Source organism: Ailuropoda melanoleuca, chromosome 9, assembly GCF_002007445.2.
Source record: "Ailuropoda melanoleuca isolate Jingjing chromosome 9, ASM200744v2, whole genome shotgun sequence".
Taxonomy (NCBI): Eukaryota; Metazoa; Chordata; class Mammalia; order Carnivora; family Ursidae; genus Ailuropoda; species Ailuropoda melanoleuca.
This window is the reverse complement of record NC_048226.1, coordinates 17,242,458-17,268,576: the sequence shown is the minus strand read 5'-3', so window position 1 is coordinate 17,268,576 and position 26,119 is coordinate 17,242,458. Positions and strand designations below refer to the sequence as shown.

At 35.7% G+C, this 26,119-nt stretch overlaps 1 protein-coding gene across 4 annotated transcripts in view; it reads right to left on the bottom strand.

Annotated features, from left to right (window-relative positions):
• Nucleotides 1–26,119, bottom strand: part of LRRC28 (leucine rich repeat containing 28) — a 160,541-nt gene that overhangs the window by 97,081 nt on the left and 37,341 nt on the right. For all 4 annotated transcript variants that reach the window (XM_034667928.1, XM_034667931.1, XM_034667930.1 and 1 more), the window contains exons 4-5: nucleotides 18,998–19,035; nucleotides 17,935–18,072 (exon numbers count right to left, since the gene is read on the bottom strand). In XM_034667928.1, coding sequence (XP_034523819.1) covers nucleotides 17,935–18,072; nucleotides 18,998–19,035 — 176 coding nt within the window. The remainder of the gene's footprint in view (nucleotides 1–17,934; nucleotides 18,073–18,997; nucleotides 19,036–26,119) is intronic.

Here is a 26,119-nt window from a genome sequence, read left to right as displayed (position 1 = left end):
CGTGCAGCAGAGACGTCCAGACGTGGTGTGTAAAACCGAGCCTTTTGTTGTTTTTTTTTAATCTCAGAGTTTTCTTTCATTTCCTCACACAGAAGCACATTACGTATGTATATTACCAACTCTTTCATAGTATGCTATTTTGAAAGGTAATACAAATGTATAAAATAGTTGAATGGAGTTAATTAAATTTGATGTATTATTTACTAAAAAAGAACCTTTTTTTTAAGTTAACAAAAATAAGAAATTAAAAACATAAAGATGAAGGGTAATTTGGGGAAAAGAAACAATACATCATTTAGCGTACATGCGTGTTTAAACAAAACCGACTTTTATTTCGGTGGCCGTGGGTTCGCTGAGTTCCTTTAAATAGTTAGGGATTTGCGAAGCGCAAAGCTCATGTAACGTAATCTGTGTTTTCCGCAAATCCCCATCGGTCTACTTACTTAAGAAACCCATGCTTCCTGGCTGGATGCCGGCATGCCAAACCTGCCCAGTCGTGCATAGTTTTATTCCTGTTACTAAATTAGGAAACCAAAGCAGGCAATGTCTGGGCCAACAGCAAAGAGAAAAGGCTCGGCATCATTAGTTGGCTTGTCTTCTTAAAGGCCGGATCATTAGAAGATATTTAATTTTTAATTAGAGATACCAAAGTAATTTAGCCTAATAAGGAGCAATACTAAGAAATAATTAAATGAAGACAAAGGGAGAAATAACAAACGTTCAACAAAGTATTCTTCTGAAGAGCCTTAATCATGATGTTGAAAATAAACTACTACCATTCAGGGCTTAATGTCTCAGTGACGGATACTGAAATACCGCCTTATTTTTTTCAGCAGTGAGGAAGAAATGGGAAGTTATTCATCATAATTTTTACAAAGATATACTAACACACTTTATGCAGAGCACTGTTTAGAGAAAGTGGAGCATTCAGAGACCTGAGTGAAGGAACACAAAGCAGGATTTCAGAAAAACAAAGTCACTTTGTTTATTTTCAAATTTTTGAATGACAGAAAAATATAGAAGGGAAAATGCAATTTTCCACATTCCAAATTTCACTTTCCCCTAATTAGCATATCAGAGGGGTTTCAAAAGACAATAGTTGTTAAATAGCATTCCTTAAAGTATTTTATTTTATTTTTAAAGACTTTATTTACTTATTTGACAGAGAGAGACAGCCAGTGAGAGAGGGAACACAAGCAGGGGAAGTGGGAGAGGAAGAAGCAGGCTCCCAGCAGAGCAGGGAGCCTGATGCAGGGCTCGATTCCAGGACCCTGGGATCATGACCTGAGCCCAAGGCAGACGCTTAATGACTGAGCCACCCAGGCACCCCTCCCTAAAATACTTTAAACATACCTGATACTTTATCAAAAGCTAAAGCTTGACCCCTAAGGGTGATGGGAGAATTTTAGTTCCAGCAATATCTGAGTGGTATTTCTTAAAAACATTTTGTTAAGTATTGATACATTTCAAAGTAGTATTTATTTTACTTCAGTTTTTTTCTATGCAAGAACTTAAAAATTTAAATACGTGCTATAAAAATCTATATTTTTATATGGATGAAATGTATGTAAATACAAGAATTTGCACATTGTAGAAAGACTACAATTTGAACATTATAATAAGCCCTGACAGGCTTGATTATCAAATATGACTTAAAAAAAAGAGAAGATGTTCACAATATTTACTTCCCAACCTTTGGCAATACACACTTCCATATTTATAAAGAAGCCACAAAGAGAACTCTATAGTAACCATCCTAGTTGTTTGGTATCCTTTCATCTAATCTTTTTATACATATTTCCATGATTTTTATACAACACTGAAGTGCATTTAGGTAATCTGGTGTGAGACAAAACCCAGAGCCTTTCTCTTCTTTTTGCTCAACTCCCATCACCACGATCTGGCCATCAGTGAGGAGCAGAAGCAGGTCCACAGGGAATTGGACAAGCAGAAGCAATCTCCCTTAGTCTCAAGGCTATTCTTCAACTGTCCCTCCTACTGAAGTCACAATGCAAACCATGTCCATCTAGCCCCCTTGTCTGGCCCTTCACTGTCCCTATATTATTGATAAGAGACACCCTGCTGTGGGAAGCACAATAAAATTATAGAGACACAAGTTTCAAGTCATAAGTTACATAAATAAGAATAAAAGCAAGTAATAGACTGATTAGAAATTATAGCCAATAGTGTAATAATCCCCAATGATCAATGTAATAAAAGGTCTTCCAGACCCTCATTTTTACCTTCTTATTGCTACATAAAGAAACATGTATATAGATAAAATACCCAAAAAGAAGGAAAAATTAATTTTCTCTGGTTGTAAAAGATCAATGAAATTTATTTTTCAAAACAAATTTGAAAAGAAAAACAACAAAACTGAAAGACTCACAAGGCCTCCTTTCAAAACTTCCTATAAAGCTATCATAATCAAGCCAATGTGTATTGTCATAAGGAGAGACAAAGAGTAACAGACCAGAACATTAGAAATAAACCCATATGTTTATAGACAATTGATTTTCAACAGAGTTACCAAGAATATTCAACAAAGGATAGTCTTTTCAACAAATTGTGCTGGAACAACTGAATATCCCATATATAAAATAAAAAAATATGAAGAGACAAGCCACAGACTAGGAGAAAATATTTATACATAATATATCTGATAAAGGACTTGCATCCAGACAAGAGTAAGGTTGGCAAACTTGCTCTAAGCGGTCATTTAGTAAACATTTTAGTCTTTGGGAATCATACAGTCACCATCACAGCTACTCAACTATACCACTGCAGCACAAAAGCAGCCATCGACAGTACGTATGTGAATGGGCATGGCTGTCTTCCAAAAAAACTTTATTTATAAAATCAGGTGGAGGGTCAGAATTGGCCCATAGGTCAGAGTTTGCTAACCCCTGGTCTCTAACACCTCCTTCCAGGTTATCTGATTCTCATTCTATGAGAGCTATTTCACAACTCTGTAACTTGTAGATTACCAATACCAATGTAAAATAATCCTTGTTTATAAACACGAAAATAAATTATGTCCCAGGGAGAGACAACCTGCTGTCCCTGTGGAAAAAACCAGCTTTGCTTCCATTTGAACATCCATCTCAACATTCTTAATCTATAAATGTTCTGTTCTTTGTATCCTCCTTTGAACTGGTTTTAATACCTTACCAGTCTCCTTATTAATAGGTCAAATAAAAGGTTTAACACATTTTAAAATTTTTATATCTGCATGGAAATCACGATCTTACCTTTTTTTTTTGTGAAAACTACCCTTTAACATCAGAACATATAAAGAACCCTTACACCTAATAATAACGCAAACAACTCAGGGGCTCCTGGGTGGCTCAACTGGTTTCAGCTCAGGTCATGATCTCAGGGTCCTGGGACTGAGTCCCCTGTTGGGCTCCCCACTCAGCAGGGAGTCTTGTCTCCCTCTCTCTCTGCCCTCCCCCTGCTCTCTCTCTCTAAAATAGATGGATAAACCTTAAAAAAACACACACACACACAACAACAAAATTGAGCAAAAGATTTCTAAATAGATATACTTCACCAAAGAAATGGCAAATAAGCACAAGAAAAAGATACTGCCTTAGTCTGTTCAAGCTGCTATAACAGAAATACCATAAACTCGGTGGCTTAAAAACAACAGAACTTTATTTCTCACTGTTTTGGAGGCTGGGAAATCTAAGATCAAGGTGCTGGCAGATCCAAGGTCTAGTGAGGGTCTGCTTTCTCATTAACGGCTATTTTCTCACAGCGACCTGAGAAGGCACAAAGGGTGAGGGAGCTTTCTTGGACTTCCTTGATAATGGCACTAATCTCATTCTTGAGGGCTCTGCCCTGATGACCTAATTACCTCCAAAAGGCCCCAATTCCTAATACCATCACCTTGGGGGTTAGGATTTCAACATATGAATTTTGTGAGGACGCAAAAAGATGCTTAATCTTCAGTTACTAAGGAAATGCAAAATAAAATCATAATGAGTTGCTACTATACAGCCACTAGAACAGCCACAATAAAAAGACTGAAAATACCAAATGTTGGCAAGGATATGGAGGAACTAGAACCCTCATACACTGCTAGCAGGAATGTAAATGGTATAGCCACTTTGGAGAACAATTTAGCACTTTCTTTCAAAGTGAAAAATACAGTTAACAACACAATCTAGCAATTCTACTCCTAGGCATTTACCCAAGAGTAAGGAAAACATTTGCCTACAAAAAGCTTGTGCACAAATGTTCATAGCAATATTATTCATAACAGCCCAAATTAAAAATAATTTAAATGGTCAGTCACCTAGTGAATAAACAAAATATGGCATAGCCATACAATAAAATGCTACTTAAGAATAAAAAACCCCAAACTACTAAAACATGGAACTGTATAAAGAATATTATGCTAAGTAAAACAAACCAGACAAAAAAGGCTACATATTACGGGATTCTGTTTATACGTAATTTCTAGAAAAGGCGAAACTATAGAAATAGAAAGATGAGCAGTTGGCTGAGGATAAGAACAGGGGCTGGTGACAAACAGGAACTGGGGAACGTTTGGGGACAATGGACATATTCTAGAACTCAATTGTGCTGAGGGTTCCTCAACTGTGCACATTTAAATAAAATTCATCAAATGGAACATGTAAAATGGTAAATTTTATGCTATGTTAATTATATCTCTATAAAGATGTTTTTAAAAAATCAATGGGTAGTAGTTTAAATAAATTAGTAACCCATGCCAGGAACGACATTACTGACATAGATATAAAGATTAACAAGATATTATTTAAAGTGATATGGAGGGAAAAAAGTTGTGTACAGGTCACACTTTGTAAATCGATTACAGAGAGCGCCCCGGAGATAAGGAAATCAAAGCACTATTTCTTGCTTTACTGTTTCTATATCATAACTTTACAGAGTTTCTGATTTAGAAGTAGTGAGAAATTTAAACTATTGATAGGAGATAAATAGACATGATATATAAATGCTCATATCTTGTATTATGTCATGTCTTTTACCATCAGAAACAGATTTTTGACACTCATTCCATGCCCCTTCATAAAATGAAACCTGTTAACGTTATGTAAGTTTAAGGATGTTGGATTTTAGTGGTAGAAGGTGTATCAGAACCCATCAAGTTAAAACCTATGTACTACGCTGAGTAAGAAAATGGAGACATAGGGATTCAGTGACATTAAGTTTATAGGGTTTTGCTTTATTGACAGTTGACAGTTCTTAAAGCTCCATGGAATTCTAGGTGTAGGAAATTCAAATAGCTTTAGCCATAAAGTCCAAAAGCAACTCCACAGGATATCATACGCAAACCAAGCGCATTCAAATAAAAGAGATACAATTACTGGCACTTTAGAAAAAAGTTCTTAAGTAGTACAGAATAGGTAAAACTGTACTAATTGTTGAGTTACAAAGCTGATTTGGTCTACTATGTTAAGAATCTCAAAAAACAGGGGCACCTGGGTGGCTCAGTCATTATGCGTATGCCTTTGGATCAGGGCATAATCCTGGCGTTCTGGGATCGAGCCCCACATCAGGCTCCTCCACTGGGAGCCTGCTTCTTCCTCTCCCACTCCCCCTGCTTGTGTTCCCTCTCTCGCTGGCTGTCTCTCTGTTGAATGAATAAATAAAATCTTTAAAAAAAAAAAAAAGAATCTCAAAAAACAAACAGAAGAAAACTTTCATTTTTCTCTTTCATTTAAAATTAACAGTATTCTATAGTCTATATTTAATATATCACTCACTAAATGTAACGTAAATTTTTGGTTCTTAAATTGTTAGATAATTTGGGGATTTGATATGCATAAAATATATATCCAGTTATGCCACTGGATCAGTTCACTTTAAGTGAACAAAGCATGGAAATTTATCTCTGAACAAGAGCAGTTTCTCTTGCATGCGTACAAACTGTAAGATAATATTCCATGTATATAAGACCATATTTGTGACTCTCCATGATTATGCAGAAAAATCAGTAGAGAAAAATTGTCTCACACAGTTAAAAAGGTAATATTCAGTCACCTAGTGACAGTGGGCAACAGAAGAACCATACCACAGAAATCATAATTTGGGTTTGGGATATATACAACAATATGCATAATTATGCATACTTTTTTGAAAGTGTTTCCTGAGCTATATTTGTTCTGTTTTAGAGTAAACATCTTTCTCAAGTCATGCAAAGAGAAAATTATAAAAATATTTTTTTGGTTACTCAACTGAAGACTTAATAATTCAATTTTTAGTCTTATTTGATTTATAAAAACTTATACTTTCATTCATGAAAATATATACTTAAATTTTAAAGGGAGGCAAAACTGGATAAGAGAAAGAAAAATTCTGAGATTACCCTAAACATCCGTATAGGTCTTTCAGCTATTATTTCCAAAAAACTCGATTATTTCAACATTTTACAAAATGACAATGAAGTTACAGTAAAAACTCATGTAAGGAAAACAGATTCACGTTATGAACCTAAATGTATAAGTAAATAATATGACTTCTACAAAACCTGCTGTGACTTTCAAAAAAATAAATACTAAGACACTGATAACTGATACTCTAAGTTTACACTAAAGTAATAAATATCAAACTTTTGAAACCAAAAAGAAAAACGTCATCAAAACAAGACCTGCCACGCTTTCTCTTTCAGAATGTCAACAGATCTAGCGAAGAAACAGAAAAGACATACAACCAGCTAATGACACTTGTTGTAAGCATATAAGGACATTCTTTTTTTTAAATGATTTTTTATTATATTATGTTAGTCACCATACAGTACATCCCTGGATTCCGATGTAAAGTTCGATGCTTCATTAGTTGCGTATAACCCCCAGTGCACCATGCAATACGTGCCCTCCTTACTACCCATCACTGGTGTATCCCAATCCCCCACCCCCCTCCCCTCTGAGGCCCTCAGTTTGTTTCTCATAGTCCATAGTCTCTCATGTTTCATTCCCCCTTCTGATTACCCCCCCTTTCTTTATCCCTTTCTTCCCCTACCGATCATCCTAGTTCTTAAGATCCATAGATGAGAGAAATCATATGATAATTGTCTTTCTCTGCTTGACTTATTTCACTTAGCATTATCTCCTCCAGTGCCGAAGGACATTCATTTTTTAAATCCTTTGACACTTTGACAGGCACAACTCTGACTTCAAGTTGCTTCACTTACAAATAAATACACAACGAAAACTAACACAAGTTGTTTAAAAACAATATATATGTGTAAAATTTTGATTTTTTAAAAAGGAATAGTAGAAAGGATTGAACAAAGAACCGTGATGTCAATTGTGTGTGTATGTTTGGGGGGGAGGGAGGGTTCGGTAACAAACCATATCAAACCAAATTTTGTTTAATTACTTCTCATTATATCAACCCTTGGCAAATCATAAAGCTTTTCATTCACTAAAACAATCATTACCTTTAAAATTACTTGCACGATAGACAACATGACTTAAAACCTTTAAAAGGTTAAAATAATTTAAAGATGAGGTAAGCAGCGAGTATGTTCAAATAAAATATGAAACAAAATAAAGGTGTTACACATTGAAGGCAATACTTTTTAGGAAACACCTATTTCAGCACATAACCTATATTCTGCCAGGTAGTTCTTCTTCACAATTATATAGTTCGATCTAAAACTATAATATCCTGATGTCACAAAACAACATCTGAAATCAAGGTAAAAAAACAACAACAAGACAGCTCTAAATAACCTTAATAACCAGGAAAATATAATCATTTTAAATGTATCTATTTAAAACTTGTCTTTTCCAAAGACCGGTTCACAAATACAAATCAAATCACTATTAAAATATAAAAAACATATTCAATACTCAAATGATCTTTAGTAAAAATGAACTACAAACCCCAAGTTTTGCCAAGATACCAAAGCTATGATAGAAATTACTTCACACTACCTTGAAAGTACTGCAAGTTGATTTATGTCCAAAAATAACAATTCAATCTCTGAATTCCCATTAGTAAGTTGTGCCTAAAAAAATATTTAATAAGTTCTCAAGAACATTCACTCCATAAGATTAAGATCATTTATATTCATCAGCTTTTTTTTAATGCCCCTAATCCCTGCTATTCGTGATAAACATATGGTCATGAACCCATTATGGGCTTCTCTCCCTGCAACCACAACACTTTTGGCAAATTATTTAAGTGAAGCATTTTAACTGCAGAAGTCATTTTTCAAATCTGTTATTTAGAAAGATAATCCTTAAAAAAGTATCTGTGACAGACTAGGAGTTGAATATATTTCAGTGATACAGTAATGGGATATACTCAAATCCAAATCACTGGGTCCTGAACACCACTTACACATCAGCTCAGTCCCTCAACCTCAAGCATGACTTCTCCTTAAACCCTCTTCAGCTGACCCCACCAGCACTATGCTCATAAAAGACCATGGCAGAGAAAATTAATTGTACACAGAAAGGGAAGAATAACAGTACTGCACGTAAAGTAAATTTGGAAGTATTCCCCTTGGGATTTCAAATTGAGTCGCTGCTATTATGATGTTAGCCTCTTTTAAATCTTTTCACAAAGGAATGGGCCGTGGAAAGGAATTCAACATGCCTTAGCCAGTAGTATGATTGATGGGAAAAGCTTTCCAAGTCTGAAGGACTAACTTTTCTCCTTTTGCCTTTTTTTAAAAGTATCATCACAATGAACTTTTGTTTTTCAGATGTTTGGCACGTGTTCTGCCATTTCCCTTCACGTCTTTCCTAAAAAGGAGTACTTTCTGTATTTACTTGACACGGAAAAGTATGCATGGTCCAGAAAACAAAACTTTTTTTCTTTTAGAAGAATCTTAATGGCCATTTTTATTCCAAGGTTTTTGCCCAATTTTTAAACCTTGGGAAAATTTGTAAATAAAATTTTAAAGTTTTAGCTCCATTTGTAACCAGATTGAACAATACATAATAGCATCAAATATAAAAATATTTTTTCTGGGAAATCCGTGTGTTTTAATACACTGAGATAATGTTATGTAAAAACCTGAATAAAATATCTATATGTTACTATAAAGTAACTAATATGTATTTAGTTATGGTATAAAGTTTCCTTACACTAATAGAGTATTATGTATAACAAATATATTAATAAAGTAACTTTATGCATGTAAGAGACAATGAAAGAACAGATTGTGAATATGAGTTTAGAACTCTGATAGACAATTTACTCAATTACTCGGTGATTACCTAGCAAGCTGAGGATGGGTAAATTATTAGATTTTTATCCCTCTGTCCATTAGTTGTCAAATGGGTATCTTAACCACTCTGCACTGTACCCAGATGACTATTAACACACTCAATATTTCTTTCTCTACCCTGTCTACTCTCTTCCTTAAAAGTAAAAATATTAGTCTAAAGTATTAGACAATAAAACATCACAAGCTCCTTTTAAGTCTGGGTCTAGATTTTGTGCACCTTCACCATCTCCACTTCCTCTACTACACCGCATGGTACTTTGAACCAACAGATACTTTTTGTTAGGCAAATGGAACAGTAAGTCAGTGCCCCAAGTAATGTAGATAACCCTACAAAATAGAGAAAGTCTATTTATATATATTGCTGACCATACATATATAGCCTGGTGACCTCAGAGGAGTGCTCTACCAGAGATTAATTATTTAGATTCTTTATTAGCAAAAAAATATGCTAGCTAGTTAATTTACCAGCACTGATGTGGAATCAGTGAAAAGCTGAGTCTCCCTAGGAGGGCAAATTACCCCCAAATTACTATGGTAGCCATCAAGGAGGGTAATAGGGGCTGAAAAGCCATGATAATTTGGGGGAAAGGGGGCACAATAAGATCCTTTGTGTTCTGAGGATTCCCTTTGAGTTGATCTCTGAGCGGCAGGCACGATGGAAGAGACGACAATGAAACCAGGGCTGCCCCTGTATTCCTGGAGCCGCCCAGCATCCCTAGAAACCAACCCAGGAAACACCAATGCGGATCACCAATGACCAGTCTGTACCTACAGGAGTGGGATTGGCATCTCTGAAGAAGCACTGCGGCCTATGCTATCATCTGTCAGATGATGCCAATGAAGTCTCAACGATTGGGGTAGTAGGCAACAGTGGAAGCCCCAGCATGACCAGGTTGTCCTGCTGTGTGCTCCACAGGAAGAAGGCTGGTCTGTTTCTCTCTGCCTCCACATTAGACCAATGAGCACAGAGGTTCCATAACAATTTAGGTGGCAACGGGACAGGTCTAAGAAGAGATACTAAATTTCATTTCAATAAAGCAATAAGAGGCTCAACTGGAAGAAAAACACATTTTAAGAAAAAAATAATAAACTTGACCATACTTGAAGGCTGAGTTTTTGGAACAATTCATGCTAGTTATATGTAGCACATATTTCTGCGTTTGAGTATTTTATTTTCACAGACATATGTGCTTTTGTGTGCTTTCGTTATTTTTTTTAAAACTTTTATTATTAAAGCAACACTGCTTTAGTGTTTTTAATTTGGACTAAAAATCTTTCCTTTTTTGGTACGCAAAACAACTTTTTAAGGATAAAAAAAATTTTTTTTTAAAAATAGGCTGATTTATATCCCAGATGTAAGCAACATCTTTTCTGACTCCAGTTACGTTTTGTTGTTTGTTTGTTACCACAACGTTCTCTCATGGGAGTTTACAGCAAATCACAAAAGCAGCAGGCTTCTGTTGACTATCAGGAGTGAGTGGATGCTTCTAATATCCATTGGCCCTTGTAGTCTTTGCCAAAGGGTGAATCACAAAAGCGTCCGGCAAGCAGCTCTGCACTGATGGAAATCTTTCCTTAATATTCCTTTATTTGCAAGTGCATGGTATTTGTCGTCCTAACAAATCAGATAATTTTACTTGATCAAGTTAGAAAAAGCCTTTGGCATAAAATGAGTTTACATTTGTTCTGTAACAAATAATGTTCCAGTTTTGAAGCTAGAAGTAGAAGGCAACATACAAATGTTTAATTGGTACGTAATTCATATATAGGAAAGCATTCAGGTTAGCATTCAGATGAGAACTCAAAGAAATGTAATGGACTCCCACTTCCAGACATGACAGGGTCACTGCCACCAGACTTGCTCCCACCAAAATACAATAAAACTACTCAAAAATAGATGAGGCAACTGTGTTCAAGCAACAGACGGGAAACACAGAACTTTGATCCCTGAAGAGGTGAGCCCCATGTTGGGACGTGGCTTTCTGCCAAGGGGTGCACTCCGGGCCACAGCACGGTAAGTGGAACCCAAGCAGAGCTCAGCAGTCTCACAGAGCAGAAGAGCCAGAGATCCGACCTGGAGAGCTGAAGCAGCTGGAAAATGTAGGACAGGGTACCAAAGGGGAGAAAACTGTGGGGTGAAGAGGTGCTTAATAAATGGCATACTGGAGAGAGCAAAAGAAGTCAGTGAGCAGAAGACAGATCAGCAGATACATCATGCAACCTTCAGATCAAGAGAAAAAAATTTTTTAGAAGAAAAAAGCCTCGGTGACCTGTGAAACAATATCAAACGATTTAATGTGTGTGACTAGAGCTCCCAAAAAGAAAGGAAACGGGGCAGAAAAATATCTGAAGAAATAATGACAGAAAACTTCCCAATTTGGGAATCAAGAAAACCCCAACCAGGATATTTTTAAAGTCCTACATTGTGGCACATCCTAAACAAACTGCTAACAAAAGATAAAGAGAAAAATGTTAACATAGCCATAGAAAAAGATATTATATACAAGGTAACAATGATACAAATTGCAACTGATTTCTCATCAGAAACAATGGGGTCAGAAGACAATATGGAAGGTCACCTTCATAAAGTGCAAGAAGGAAATCCTGTCAATTGAGAATTCTATATCCAGAGAAAATATTCTTCAAAAATAAAGACAGTTTTGCATAAAGAAAACTGAGATAGTTCATTGCTGAAGGACCTGCATTGCAAGAAATACAAAAGGAAGTACTTCAGGCTGAAGAGAAGTAATACCAGACAGAAAATACATCCACAGGAAAGAACGAAGAGCATGCGTAATAGTAAATACATGGGTAAAAACAAAGAATATCTTTTTTTATTATCTTGATTTCCTTTAAAGACAATTGACTGTTGCAAAATAGACACTATATTGTAGGGCTCATGACATATAGGAGAAAATAACGATAAAAGAACATGAGGGTAAATGGAAGTACACTCTACCAGAAGAGGCTTACAATTCATATTAAGTGGTAAAACATCCTAAGTAAATTGTAATAAGGATATGTGTGTGTGTGTGTGTGTATATCATTATGAAATATATATATGAAAACATATATCCATAAAAAGCCTTACACAAGACTGTTTAATATTACCTGTATTCATCATAGTCCAAAATTAGAAGAAACCTGTATGTCCATCAAGAGGGAAATAAATAAATGAACCGTATATTCAAATATTTGAATACTACCCTGCAAATTAAAGAACAATGGACTACTGATATATGCAAGAGCATGGATGCATCTTGAATACCTGACTCCACTTATCTTATGTTCAACAGCAGATCACATTAACCTGTGGTCACAGAAATTAGAAGAGTGTTCACCTATGGTCAACAGACTGGAAGAGATATGAGAGTACTTTCTGGGGTAATGGAAATGTTTTGTATCTTGACAAAGATGCTGATTACATGGGTACATACATTTGTCAAAACTCAGAATTGTACATTTGTGCATTTCACTATATGTAAATTTTACCTCAATAAAAAAAAACTAAGAGAAGACAAAAATATGAAGAACAAAAATTAAAAAGAAAATCAAGAAGGTCTTCAATGATAACTGTTCAAGTTCAGTGTTGGGTATATGGGGGTTCATCATTCTATTGTACTTTTGTATTTCAAATTTTCCATAATAAAAAGTTTTTTAAAAACAAAGGCAATGAAAAATAATGTATTAATATATTCATATTAATGTATAATGTATTATTAATACACAATAATATATTGTATATTTGAATTTGCTGAGAGTAGAACTCAAGTGTTACTTAGTTTCACTGTGGTAATCATTTCACACTGTAAACATATATCAAAAAATCATGCTGCATACCTTAAAAATATATGATATTTATGTGTAAAAAATAAAGATCAAAAATAAAAATTTTAAATATCACAGTAAAAAAAATTAGCCAAAATATTCATTTAACCTTTTCCTTATGGTATTTGGATACAAACCTACAAAACTCATTGCCAAATAAAATACAAAGTTATTAAAATAATAATTTTTTTAAAAGGGAATGAGGCCTGCTCAAAAAAAACAGTGCTTCAAGATTCCAAAGTTCTTATACCATAAACCATGACTTCAATAATTTTATCCAGGAAGATTTTTTGAGTGATTATTTATTCATCTTGGAACCAAGTTAAATCTGTATTATTAAATTAGCCTTATCTTTCAGGCCGGGTTATGGACTAAGTCAGGAAGATATTTAAAACAGGTATATCATGAACCTTCCTTCAGTCCAAGGTGCCCGTCTGTTGGAATTCGCTGAAGCCCCATGCACAGATGACTCAGAGCTACCACTGGGGTGTTCTCTGGCCAGTTCTCTGCTGCCAGTATTCATATCACTGGGGCTGAGGCTTTTTCTACAGAAGGCCGCTGCTCTACCACATGTGTGTAGGTACAGCAAGCACCCCCTCGTCTAAGCAACTCTGAACCAGTTTTTTTTGGGAGCTGAGGTTTAAAGTCTTAGGCCTCTCAACACTTGAGCAGGATAATCCCTTGTGTTTTACACAGGATTAAGCTCTCAGTGCCCACTGTGATGGTTGGTGGAGGAGTTCAGAGCGTGCCACCCCAAAATATGCCACTCTGACATACTAACTATTTTGAGTTAAAGGCACTGAAAATGGGCAGATGCAAGAAGGAACTTTGACCTTCCCTTTTCTTCCTAAAAGCATGAGATAAAACTCCCATGTAAAAGTTGTCTTCCCTGTACTGGGAGGAAGGAAGACATTATTATCACCAGAGATGGAGAGTAGAGACCAAGGGGGATCTTAACAAACCAACCTTGTCAAACTAACCCTTACGCTCCTAGTCACTGTTTCACAATTACCTGCCCTAACCCAAACCCCTTTGTCTTGTCACATTTTCACAGCTACTACTCTTTGTTCAACCTAGTGTACAGGTGTTTGGCTTTAACTGCTTCTTTAGGTCTTCATTTTTCTGATGAAGCTTCCTTTGCACACGTAAAAATTACTAAATAAAATTTGTATACTTTTTCTCCTGTTGATCTGTCTGATGTCAGTTAATTCCTGGGCCCAACTGGAGACCCTAAGAGGGCACAGGAAAAACTGTACCTCCCCTACACTGGCTTACTAACACACTCTAAGCTGTCTCTACATTCCTGTCTCCTGTCACGGCTTCACACCAGTGTTCTCTGTTCCTCCCAAAAAACCACCTGTGCTGGGGTGGGGGGTGTGGGTGTAGGCACATCTAAGAGAAAGGGTGCAAAGAATGTTGTAAAGAGGGAAAAAAAACCAGATAACAGAAGGAACCACTTTACAGACATACTACGGACATACTACTGATCGTGCTATTGGTAACCCTGGACTTCCTACTACTAATAAGAGTTTTTGCAAGTTCAAAGCATTAATATTTAAGTAAATAAGTGAGTTCAAAACACAATTAATCCTATACCCCAGAATGGCTGCTTTAAGCCTTCAGGGCAGCATTGTTACATGGAGGTCTTCGGTTACAATTCACAGAAGCCAACTAGAGCTAGCTTAAGCACAAAGCCTATGGGCCTGAAGGACACTGAGGACACAACCAGTGATTGGGATACTAAAGAAAGTCTCTGCCTCCCCCCTGGGTTGCTCAGGCGGATGAGCATCTGTCTTCAGCTCAGGTCATGATCCTGGGATCGAGTCCTGGGATTAAGTCCTGCATCAGCTCCCTGTTCATTGGGGAGCCTCCTTCTCTCTCTGCCTGCCACTCCCCCTGCTTGTGCTCTCTCTCTCTGAGAAAGAAAAGAAAAGAAAAGAAAAGAAAAGAAAAGAAAAGAAAAGAAAAAGAAAGAAAGAAAGAAAGAAAGAAAGGAGAAAAAAGAAAACAAAAGAAAAGAAAAGAAAAAGAAAGAAAGAAAGAAAGAAAGAAAGAAAGAAAGAAAGAAAGAAAGAAAGAAAGTCTCTGCCTCCATCTACTCTCTGTATATCTGCTTCATCTTTCTTCTTTTTTCTGTTTCCCAATCCATGTGGCTATTTCCCAGCACCTCGTCAGATTACAGAGCATTGTGCAATAGCCTGGAGAGAAAAAGAGACTGATATTCTTTTTCTCATTTCCCCTGATGTCTCTTACTCTCTCTCCTTCTCCCCCACTAGCCTCTTCCAAAACTCCCAGGATAAGAACTGTTCTACTTGGATCAGGTACCTACACCAGCACCAATTAACTGTAGAGATAAAGCCATGTCACGAGGTAGGAATATGGCAGTACATTCAGTCTAACAGAATGGGGGCAAGGGGTATCCCAGAAAATGGGTCCCAGTCCACATAGCTGCTACCAGGTGGGTATTGGCAGACGACTCAATAGAATCAACCATATAAGTCATGAATGTGTTTGCAAAACTGTTGAAAACACTGGACCTTCTTCACGGCAACAGGTACATACTCATAAATACCAAACTGTGTGCAAATTTCAGGGCATTCGTGAAACCCCTATAATTCATTCTTAGATCCCAGTCTTAAAACTCTCTATATACACGTCTAGATTTTTCAAATGTTGCAGATTTTTCAAATATTGGTATAAAATTTTTCAAATTTTAAATATTGAAAATGAAACCATATTCAAAGGTTTTCAACCACAACAAATGCACATAACGAAACATTAAGTCTTTCGAGGGAACTGGTGCCTGCTGTCATCAAACAGAGGTAACACAGGAGTCCCTCACATTTTTGTTTTTGTTTTTTTACTACACTTAACATACTTTCCCATCGTATACGACCAACATGACCAGACACTTGGGGGATATGTATCCAGCCCCTCAGCCATTCAAATCATAACATATGAAATCACCTCATAAAAAGATAAATAAAGTGAATCAAATAACTAGTAAGGTCTAGTCTATTGCTACTGATGATGGCCTAGAAAGAAGAAAATCTACACACGGCTCAGTCAAAAGTTTCCACTCAAAATACAGCTATTACTGTATATAATTTTACCCAAATCAGGCAAAATCAAACATATACAACAGACAAAAGCAATGGAAATAAAACCAGTAGTAAATGCTTAAAATCTATTATGCAATGGGTGAGATAAAAATTAAAAATTAGATGCAAGCAGTCAGAAAACCTATACCCTTTACTGGTTATTAGGAAGCAGTCAATGACATTAGTAGCACATCCTTAACCTCTAAGAGTATATAATGGAAGGAAATGACCACATTCTACCACAAAATGCTCTTATATTACAGGAAAAAACAGAATAATAGAATACAAAGAACAATGGTTTAACAGAATTGTATTTCTCATATGCTCTTTAAATATATATAAAAAGGGACTTCTGAATACAGTATTATATCCATATATCTTGATTTTACAGATCTTGCAGAAGTTTCATATATGAGAATATGAAAACCCGAAGTATTATCTTTACTGATAACATTTCCTAGGCGCTTTCCAAAAGAGAATCTAATTTCCTGCGTATCTGAATATATAAACTTGATGAAAGCTAGAATGATAAAACACCGCTGAGCCTGATTACATACAATAAACTCTAAAAGAAAGATCAGATTCCTACACCATATTGAAATTTTTTGTATTAACTATCTTTGGAAAATGTAAGACAGTAATTATATAGGGTTAAAGAATTTTTTAAGCAGAGTCAACCACTGTACTATTTTTGCAAACAATATTGAACCTATATTATTACGGGTGGCACATAAAGTCTAAAAATTAATAAGTTACTGTGTCTCACTTAGACATGTTTGTACTTGAAAGAGTTTAGAGAAAGTATTTTTTATGTCACAAAGAAATATTATAAACTTTTTAATTCATGGATTACGCATGAGTAGTTTTTACCATTCTCATGTGACCCTGAAGTTCCATGACAGGTAGTGATTTGTAATTTTGGTTGAGTCACACATTTCACCTGGATACACTAAGAGACTGGTTGGTGCTCCTGAGTTACTAAATAGAAATAATCTTCGATAATGTGACATCTGCATTTTTCTCTGCTCATTCTTGACTGCAGAGTAACTTTCATATAACACTTAAGGCACAAGTTTTTTATTTTTTTAACATACTTCACCTTTTTTTAAAATATGGGAAATGACATATGACAGAATTCGCAAATGTGTGGATTCACAAAGGAAGACCCTTTATGCCCCTTGTAAGAAAGTCAACAGGTTTAATGGTAACTCAGGAGATTGCAGAATTTCAGTGCTATGCATATGTACATCACATTCTAGAAGGATGTTCAGTAGGCAGCACTGACAATTAGTTCTAGGACTCAAACTTAAATTCTGCTATGAAATTCTAGTAAGATTTATTAAATCAAAGTTAATGTACATCAGCTACCTCACTAGAGAATGACAGAAAACACTGTATTTCCTTTTGGGGTACTAAAATGATTATATCATGCAAAGTTCATCTAAATTCTCTTATGTAAAATATTCAGAATTGAATTACTTTTTTGTACAAATATTTCACCAGAGGAGTGACTTGAAGGGGAACTGATTGCAAAGCAAAATTGTAGTAATTGTAGCTAAAAACATAAATGCCGCCTTCTTATGTCCACATCAGGTAAAAGACCCTTAGACACATTTCACCTACATTCCTTAGTTCCATCTTCAAACAAATGGACCACCCCAAATCATAAATATACCCAAAGCTCACTGCCTAGACACACAGTGACAAACAGAAATAAAAACAGATTTGTAAATAGACAAGAAACTATTCTGTGCTACAGACTATGATTACCTGGAGGTAGGAATTGCAGTTGGTTATTAGCTAATCGAAGATGACGTAAAGCTCTCAGACGACCAATTTCTGGGCAAACAATTTCTAAGGCATTGTCACTAAGATCCAAACACTGGAGTTTTACGAGGGATCCAATGGCTTCAAAGAGAAAAGAAAGGTAAAAGCAAAATTAATTTGACCCAAGTGTTATGACACATCTTTAATGCAAGTACTGCTAATTAAAATATCTTGATATCCCTGCTTCTGTTGTGCAAATAGTAAAAACACAGATCAAAGTAAATTTTATAGGAGTGATAAGACTTCAACCTTGATATAAAATATGATAAGTTAAAAAGCACAAATAAAAAGGTTACAGTGTAAAGCATTGCTTGAATAAATAAATGATGAAACGATATATAAGGTCTTTTTGTCCAGCCAAAATTCTTAGCTGGATTTATTAAATTTAAAATTTAAAAGGGCACCTGGGAAGCTCAGTCAGCTGAGTGACTGACTCTTGATTTTGGCTCAGGTCACGATCTCAGGTTTGTGGAATTGAGCCCAGTGTTGGGCTCCACACTTGGCAGGGAGTCGGTTTGAGATTTTCTCTCTCCTTCTCCCTCTGCCCCTCCCCTGCACACATGAGCATACGTGCACACGCTCTCTCTCTCTCTCAAAATAAATAAATAAATTTTTTAAAAAATTTATCATTTTGGGGTGCCTGGCTGGATCAGTCAGTGGAGCATGTGACACAATCTCGGGGTTGTGAGTTCGAGCCCCATACTGGGTGTACCAAATACTTAAAAAATTATAAAATTAGATAAAAAAAATAAAAATCTTTAAAATTTATCATTTTATTATTTACCTAATAATTTATGCAATAATAATTTACCTAACCATTACAACCATTTTAGACATATTATATTCAATCAAAATTGTTAACTTAACTTACTAATCTTTGAAACTAATAAATTAAAGATGCTTTATAAGTAAAATTCCATAAAACTCCAATCAAAATTTGTTCTACTATTATAAAGGAAAGCATAAACTATGGTACCTCCCAACTAAAAACTGAAAGTGGACTTACCTTCTGGAACCACAACTATGTTATTTGAGTGAAGGTACCTGGGGGAAAAGAAGAAAAAAAAGAAAACAAAAAACAGTTGCTATCATCCAGTGCTTCTGCTAGATAACTAACCTGTAAAATGCTCACATAGAAATTTATGAAGTATAAAGGGACCAAAGCTTTCTATCGTACCCTACTTTAAGTATATGACACAAAACCTGTGGTCATCACAGTTAACTAATACCTCGAGAATGATATTTTATGCTGGAATTACAAATATTAAACCTATTTGTTATTTTAAAATAAAAGCATACACAATAGAAATATTTTGAGGTTTTTTTTTTAAACTCAAAACACAAATTACTAGTTTTTCTAGTTCATTTTAAAGTATTCGGGTTTTCAGAAAAACACGTATTGCATAAAGAAAATCAACACTTATTATGTAAATGAAAACGCAACTTTCAATTTCTGAAGGGTAACTTCACAAAATAAATCAAAGCTATTTCCAGCTAATACGCTGACTGAGAACCAAGAACGGAGAGATTAAATACTGATCATTTACATTATCTGTAAAAATACTCAACTGTCAAGCTACATAATTTATTTCACAGCAAAAGGAATCTCATAAAGAAGAATCAAATTCTTCTCTTAAAAAAAAAAAAAAAAGGTTACCCCCGCTGACAAGTCCAGACAAGCCTAGTAAATAACACTTTTCCCACTGAAGTATCTTTAGCGCACTCTGGTGGAGATTTTATGCCATCAGCAGCCGCCAACTATTCAGAGCAGAACAACAGCGACTACTGGAGATCATACAATAATTTTAAAATAAATTTATATCACTGATTTTGAGACAAGAGACCTGGATATTTTTATATTTTCAAATCTATCATTGTATTTGTTATGCTTCATGACTCAATCTTCATAAAGTATTTTTAAAAAGAATATTGAAATTTTTTTCTACATTTTTAAGCCTAATATCAAATGTTTTAAAATGTCACTAACACAAAATAAGAAAGACACAAAAGTAATACATTTAAGATTATTTAATGCTGCTTTAAATAGAGTTTGTGAAGGTATTAACCTGCTGGGTCTAACACAATTTAAACAAGTATTCCATTCTATCATATATATATTTTTTTAAAGATTTTATTTATTTATTCGACAGAGATAGAGACAGCCAGCGAGAGAGGAAACACAAGCAAGGGGAATGGGAGAGGAAGAAGCAGGCTCATAGCGGAGGAGCCTGATGTGGGGCTCGATCCCAGAACGCTGGGATCACGCCCTGAGCCGAAGGCAGACGCTTAACCGCTGTGCCACCCAGGCGCCCCCATTCTATCATATATTTTATTCCTTGCTTTGTGTATATAAAATGCTTTCCTGTTTTAAAACCAATATTCTTTAAGCATTAATTTTAGGAAGGAATACCTAACTGCTTTATCAGACCACCCTAAAATTTCTTTGTGCCAAAACACCCTATGTAAATAAGTGTGCAAGCACACAAGCATACATATACACATATTTGCATTTGTTACACACAAGCCAGGGTGCCTGGACACCAAACTAAAGAGGCAATTGATTTTTCAGTCACCCACAAAATATTTGCCTAAACTCAAGTTCTACATATGCAAAAGGACCTTAAAATGAATGCCCAAATCAAAACACGAACTACAGTGCTCACTGTTATGAATGAAATCAAAAAGTGTATTTGAACACATTAAATTTACCTACATTAAAATGAAGATGCAGTCTACAGAAAGAATAGAATCTTCCCAATCCTAACTACAAAACATAGGTGCACAGGACCATCCCTACCAAGTGAAACACCATCTCAACTCCTCAAGTTAATTCTGATGTGCAACTGATAAAGAATCATCGCTGGATTGTCCACAATAGCTAAATTGTGGAAGGAGCCGAGATGCCCTTCAACAGATGACTGGATTAAGAAGATGTGGTCCATATATACAATGGAATATTACTCAGCTATCAGAAAGAACGAGTTGTCAACATTTGCTGCAACGTGGACAGCACTGGAGGAGATAATGCTAAGTGAAATAAGTTAAGCAGAGAAAGACAATTATCATATGATTTCTCTCATCTATGGAACATAAGAACTAAAGATCGGTAGGGGAAAAAGGGGATAAAGAAAGGGGGTGTAATCAGAAGGGGGAATGAAGCATGAGAGACTATGGACTATGAGAAACAAACTGAGGGCTTCAGAGGGGAGGGGGGCGGGGGAATGGGATAGACCGGTGATGGGTAGTAAGGAGGGCACGTATTGCATGGTGCACTGGGTGTTATACGCAACTAATGAATCATCGAACTTTACATCGGAAACCGGGGATGTACTGTATGGTAACTAACATAATATAATAAAAAAAATTAAAAAAAAAAAAAAGAATCATTGCTGGTGGGACGGATCAGAGAACAGACTCTGCAGGAAGAATGAGTGCACCTCAGTAGCCATGTGCCCAAGGGAAAATTACTCAGCTTCTCATTTCCTAATCTATAGAAGGAGGAATAATAACACCAACGACATCAGAATACTGTTAACGATTAAACGAAGCAATAAATGTAAAGCTCTTAGAACAATCAGAGGACCATGAATGGCCCTGTTATTGTATACTTGTTATAGTTATCCTGAGTCATCTACAATCAAAAGTTTAGCAATTTTAAGTCACTTCTCTTTACTTGTTTTTTGTAATCTCAAAGTAGCTGACATGTTGGTGTTTCAATGTAACTAGTTTTCATCATGTTCTCCTACAGTGCAGGAGCTTTCATTCGTTGCCGGCAGGAATGCAAAACAACACAGCCACGTTGGAAAGTAATTTAGCAGTTTTTTAATAAAATTAGATATGGACATTTACTTAATAGTGATATGTCAATGTCAGTTTCTTATTTTTGACAAATGTATCACGGAATTTTAAGATGTTAACAACAGGAAAAACTGGGTGATAGGTGTACTAGAGCTCTGTACTCTCTTCATACAACTTTTCTGGAAATATAAAATTGTTCCAAAATAAAGAAGTTGTTTTCTTTAAAAATTAAAAGAACAGGGCTTTTATTTCCAGCCATAATGGAATAATAGGGACCAGGATGGAATTATAGGCTGCTATAAGCAACAGGAAAACTGGATGGAATATATGAAACAATTATTTTCAGATATAAAAAACAGGCAATTAGGATTATGTTACCTGAGAGAGAAGAAACAAGGCAAGCCACACAATGTCCCTAGCTTTCTACCTGGAGGCAAACTGTGAACTATGGTACATGAATGGGATTCCAAACAAAGTATGTAAGTCTCACTGAGTTATGGAGACACAAGTCAGAATTCAGGGAAACTGAGGCACCTGGAAGCTGTGGGGTAGTGGGGTGGAGTTCTGGAGGAGATGATGCTATAGGAAAAAAACAAACAAAAAACAAAAAACCTTTAAAAATTTAAGTAAGGATCCTTTGACTCATTGCTGAATTCTAAAATGTAGCGTAGGCAAAAAGTGACTGAAAACGTATTAGCTGAGTGGTCCACAGAGCTCATTCAGGGCTGGAGGCATTTAAGTTTCGAGCAACAAGTGTATCAAGTCCTTGTTGATTATTTGGCACATTCAAATCAGATCCTATAAAGGCCATGCCCTAGTAATAGGGCTAACTTACCCCTGGAGTAGAGGTTACTCTAGGCCTGTGAAGTGTAAACAAAAGCCATGAAAGGATCAAACTAAATCGCAAATAACCTCCTGACAGAATAAGGCACAAGAAAAAGAAAGACAATAAAGTCTAGAGACTCAGCAATGTAAAACTTGTAAGGTCCAGCATCCAATCATAAAGTATTAGACATGCCAATAAATCAAGAAAATGTGACCAATAACCATGAAAAAACAGTCAATACCAGCAGATCCAGTAGAACAGAGACAATAAAATCAGCAAAGAAGGACATAAGAACAGCTACAAGAAGTATATTCAGGCATTTAAAGCAAAATATGAACCTAGCAAGAGAAGTGTTAAGGTATGAAGAAGAACCAAACAGAACTTTTGCAATCAACAAAGTGAAAGCTTCACTAGGTGGGGTTAACGGCACATTAGACATTGAAGACAGAGAAATACAATTTGTCCATACTGAAGCACACAGAAAAAGATTGAAAAGAACTGAAAAGAGTGTCAGTGATTAAGGGAAAATATTAAACAACCCAACAAACATGTAAGAGTCTTGGAAACACCAGACAGAGGAGTACAGAAATCAGTATTTGAAGAAATAGTGTCAAAAAATTGCTAAATTAGATGGAAGCTCTAAAGACAAACCCAAGAAGCTCAATGAATGTCAAGCATAAGAAAAAAGAAAACCCCAACAAGGTATATCAAAATCAAATCCCTGAAAAACAGTGTAAAAATAAAAATCTTCAAAGTAGCCTAAGGAAAAAAACAATACTACATGCAAAGGAACAAATATAAGAATGATAGCAGATGTTGCTTCGGAAACTATGCAAGCCAGAAGATAATGAACATCATAAAAGTGCTGAAAGAAAAAAAAAAAAAAAGACATCAAGAATTCTAATTCCAGAAGACCAAAACTTCAAAACTATGAAGATGAATGTAAAACAAAAACTGTAAGACTTTCAGAGAAAAAACTAATGTGATATTCTTTCTTACAGGAGAAAACCGTCAGGGCCTAAGGCTAGACAAGGAGTTCTTAGAATTGACACTAAAAACATGATACATAAAAGCAAAAATTAATAAACTGGACCTCATCAAAAGGCAAAACTTTTGCTCTGCAAAAGAACATAAAGAGGATGAAAAGACAAATTACACATTGGGAGAAAATATTTGTAAACAACATATACAACAAAGAACTGGTTTCTATAATATTTAAAAGCTCTTAAAACTAAAAATAAATCCAAACAGAAAATGAGCAACAGATAACCAAAGATAACAAAAGAAAAGATACAGATAACCAATAAATACTTGAAAAGATGTTCAATATCATTAACCACTAGAGAAATAGAAATGACAGCCACAATGAGAAACTAGAACAATCACATCTTGCTGGAGGAGAATGTTAAAAGATGCAGCCAACCTGGAAAATTATTTAGCAATTTCTTAGGAAACTACAAATCCAGAGCAAAAGCGAAAGAGTAACGACCTCCAAAAATTCTTTTACATAAAATCAACAAGAATATTGGCAAAAATGATAAGAAGCTTATGTACAAAACTGGAAATTAACCAAAGTGATACAGGGAGGGTTTATTTAAGAAAAATGGCAAAATCTCAATAAGCACAGTGAGCTGTGAACTTTGGGGCATTTTCACTTCCTCTAATTCTATCCCTCACTCTCCAGCTCTACAGAAGCATGGGAAAAAAACAAAAGCAAAAGCAAACAAAACAACAAAAACCCAGCCCCCAATCAAAGTGAAAAGCAACAGCCTGGCTAGTACCTGAAGGGACAGAACCAGGGTAGAGCTCACTCCCAGAATTGTCATCATTTGACATCATGGTTCCCTGGAAGACCACACTTACAAAGCTGTTTTTAATTTGATCTGACTAGAAACTTGCCTTTTCCCCAGTTGAAACAAATTATGGGCAATTGTTTAACTTCACAGCCACCTAAGCCTGTAGATAACAGCTGGGGCAAACAACAGACAATCAAAACCCTTAAATGGAAAAGTTGGGTAAGATGTCCATAGGAGCTCTGAAAAGCTCTGGCATATTTCTGGGAATCTAGAAGGTCTAAGGCAGGTCCAGAAATGTGCAAATGCTCAGGAAAGAGTTGAAAAGACCCTAAGCAATCACCTCTGCTGAACTCGAGGCTCCTACATGAGCAAGCGAAGGCTAAGGAAGTTGTCAAATACAAGGCTGAGAGGTGGAGGCCCGCCACCATACAAAAGCAAAGCTCCTCGGGAAAGACTGCGAGACTTACTGGATTCAGGCAGCTAAGAAAATCTCTGCCTCATCATTAGTTGACTACTAAGGTAATTGAGAAAATACTTAAAAAAAATAACAATAATAATAATAAAGGAAAAAAAGGAAAAGAAGTGAGAGAACTCTTTGAACTCATTCTATGAGGCCAATATTACCTTGATACCAAAACCAAAGACATCACAAGAAGACTACAGACCAATTTCCCTTATGAATACAAAAGCAAAATTCCTCAACAACATACTAGTAAGCCAAATCTAGCAACACATAAAAAGGATTATATACCATGACCAAATGGTATTTACCCTCAATGATGCAAGGTTGGTTCGTTCAACACACAAGCATCAATCAATGTAATACACCATATTAACAGAATAAAGAAAAAAAGAATCTCAATAGAAGAAAAAAAGACCATTTAACAAAATTAAAAACCCTTTTGTGCTAAAAACACTCAAGAAACAAGCAGTAGAAGGGAATTTCCTCAATTACATAGAGGGTAACTATGAAAACTCTATAGCTATCATCATGCTGAATGGCAAAAGACTGAAAGCTTTCCCCCTAACATTAGGCAGGAGCAACACAAAGATATCTGGTCTTAGCACTTTTATTCAACTTTCTATGCTATAGCCAAGGAAATTAAGCAAGAAAAAGAAACAATAAGGATACAGATTGGAAAGTAAGAAATAAAGCTATTGGGGTGCCTCGGTGGCTCAGTTAAGTGTCTGCCTTTGGCTCAGGTCATGATTTCAGGGTCCTGGGATTGAGCCAGGTCGGGCTCCCTGCTTGCAGGGAACCTGCTTCTTCCTCTCCTCCCTGCTCGTGCTATCTTTCTCTCTCCCAAATAAATAAATAAAATCAAAAAAAAAAAAAAAAAAAAAAAAAAAAGCTATCTTCATTGACAACTAAAATGATCTTANGTGGCTCAGTTAAGTGTCTGCCTTTGGCTCAGGTCATGATTTCAGGGTCCTGGGATTGAGCCAGGTCGGGCTCCCTGCTTGCAGGGAACCTGCTTCTTCCTCTCCTCCCTGCTCGTGCTATCTTTCTCTCTCCCAAATAAATAAATAAAATCAAAAAAAAAAAAAAAAAAAAGATCTTCATTGACAACTAACATGATCTTATACATAGAAAATCCTAAGGAATTCGCAAAAAAAAAAAAAGTTAATAAATGAGTTCAGCAAGGTTGAAGAATTAAAGATCAACATACAAAAGTCACTCGTATTTTTATATACTAGACAATGAGTA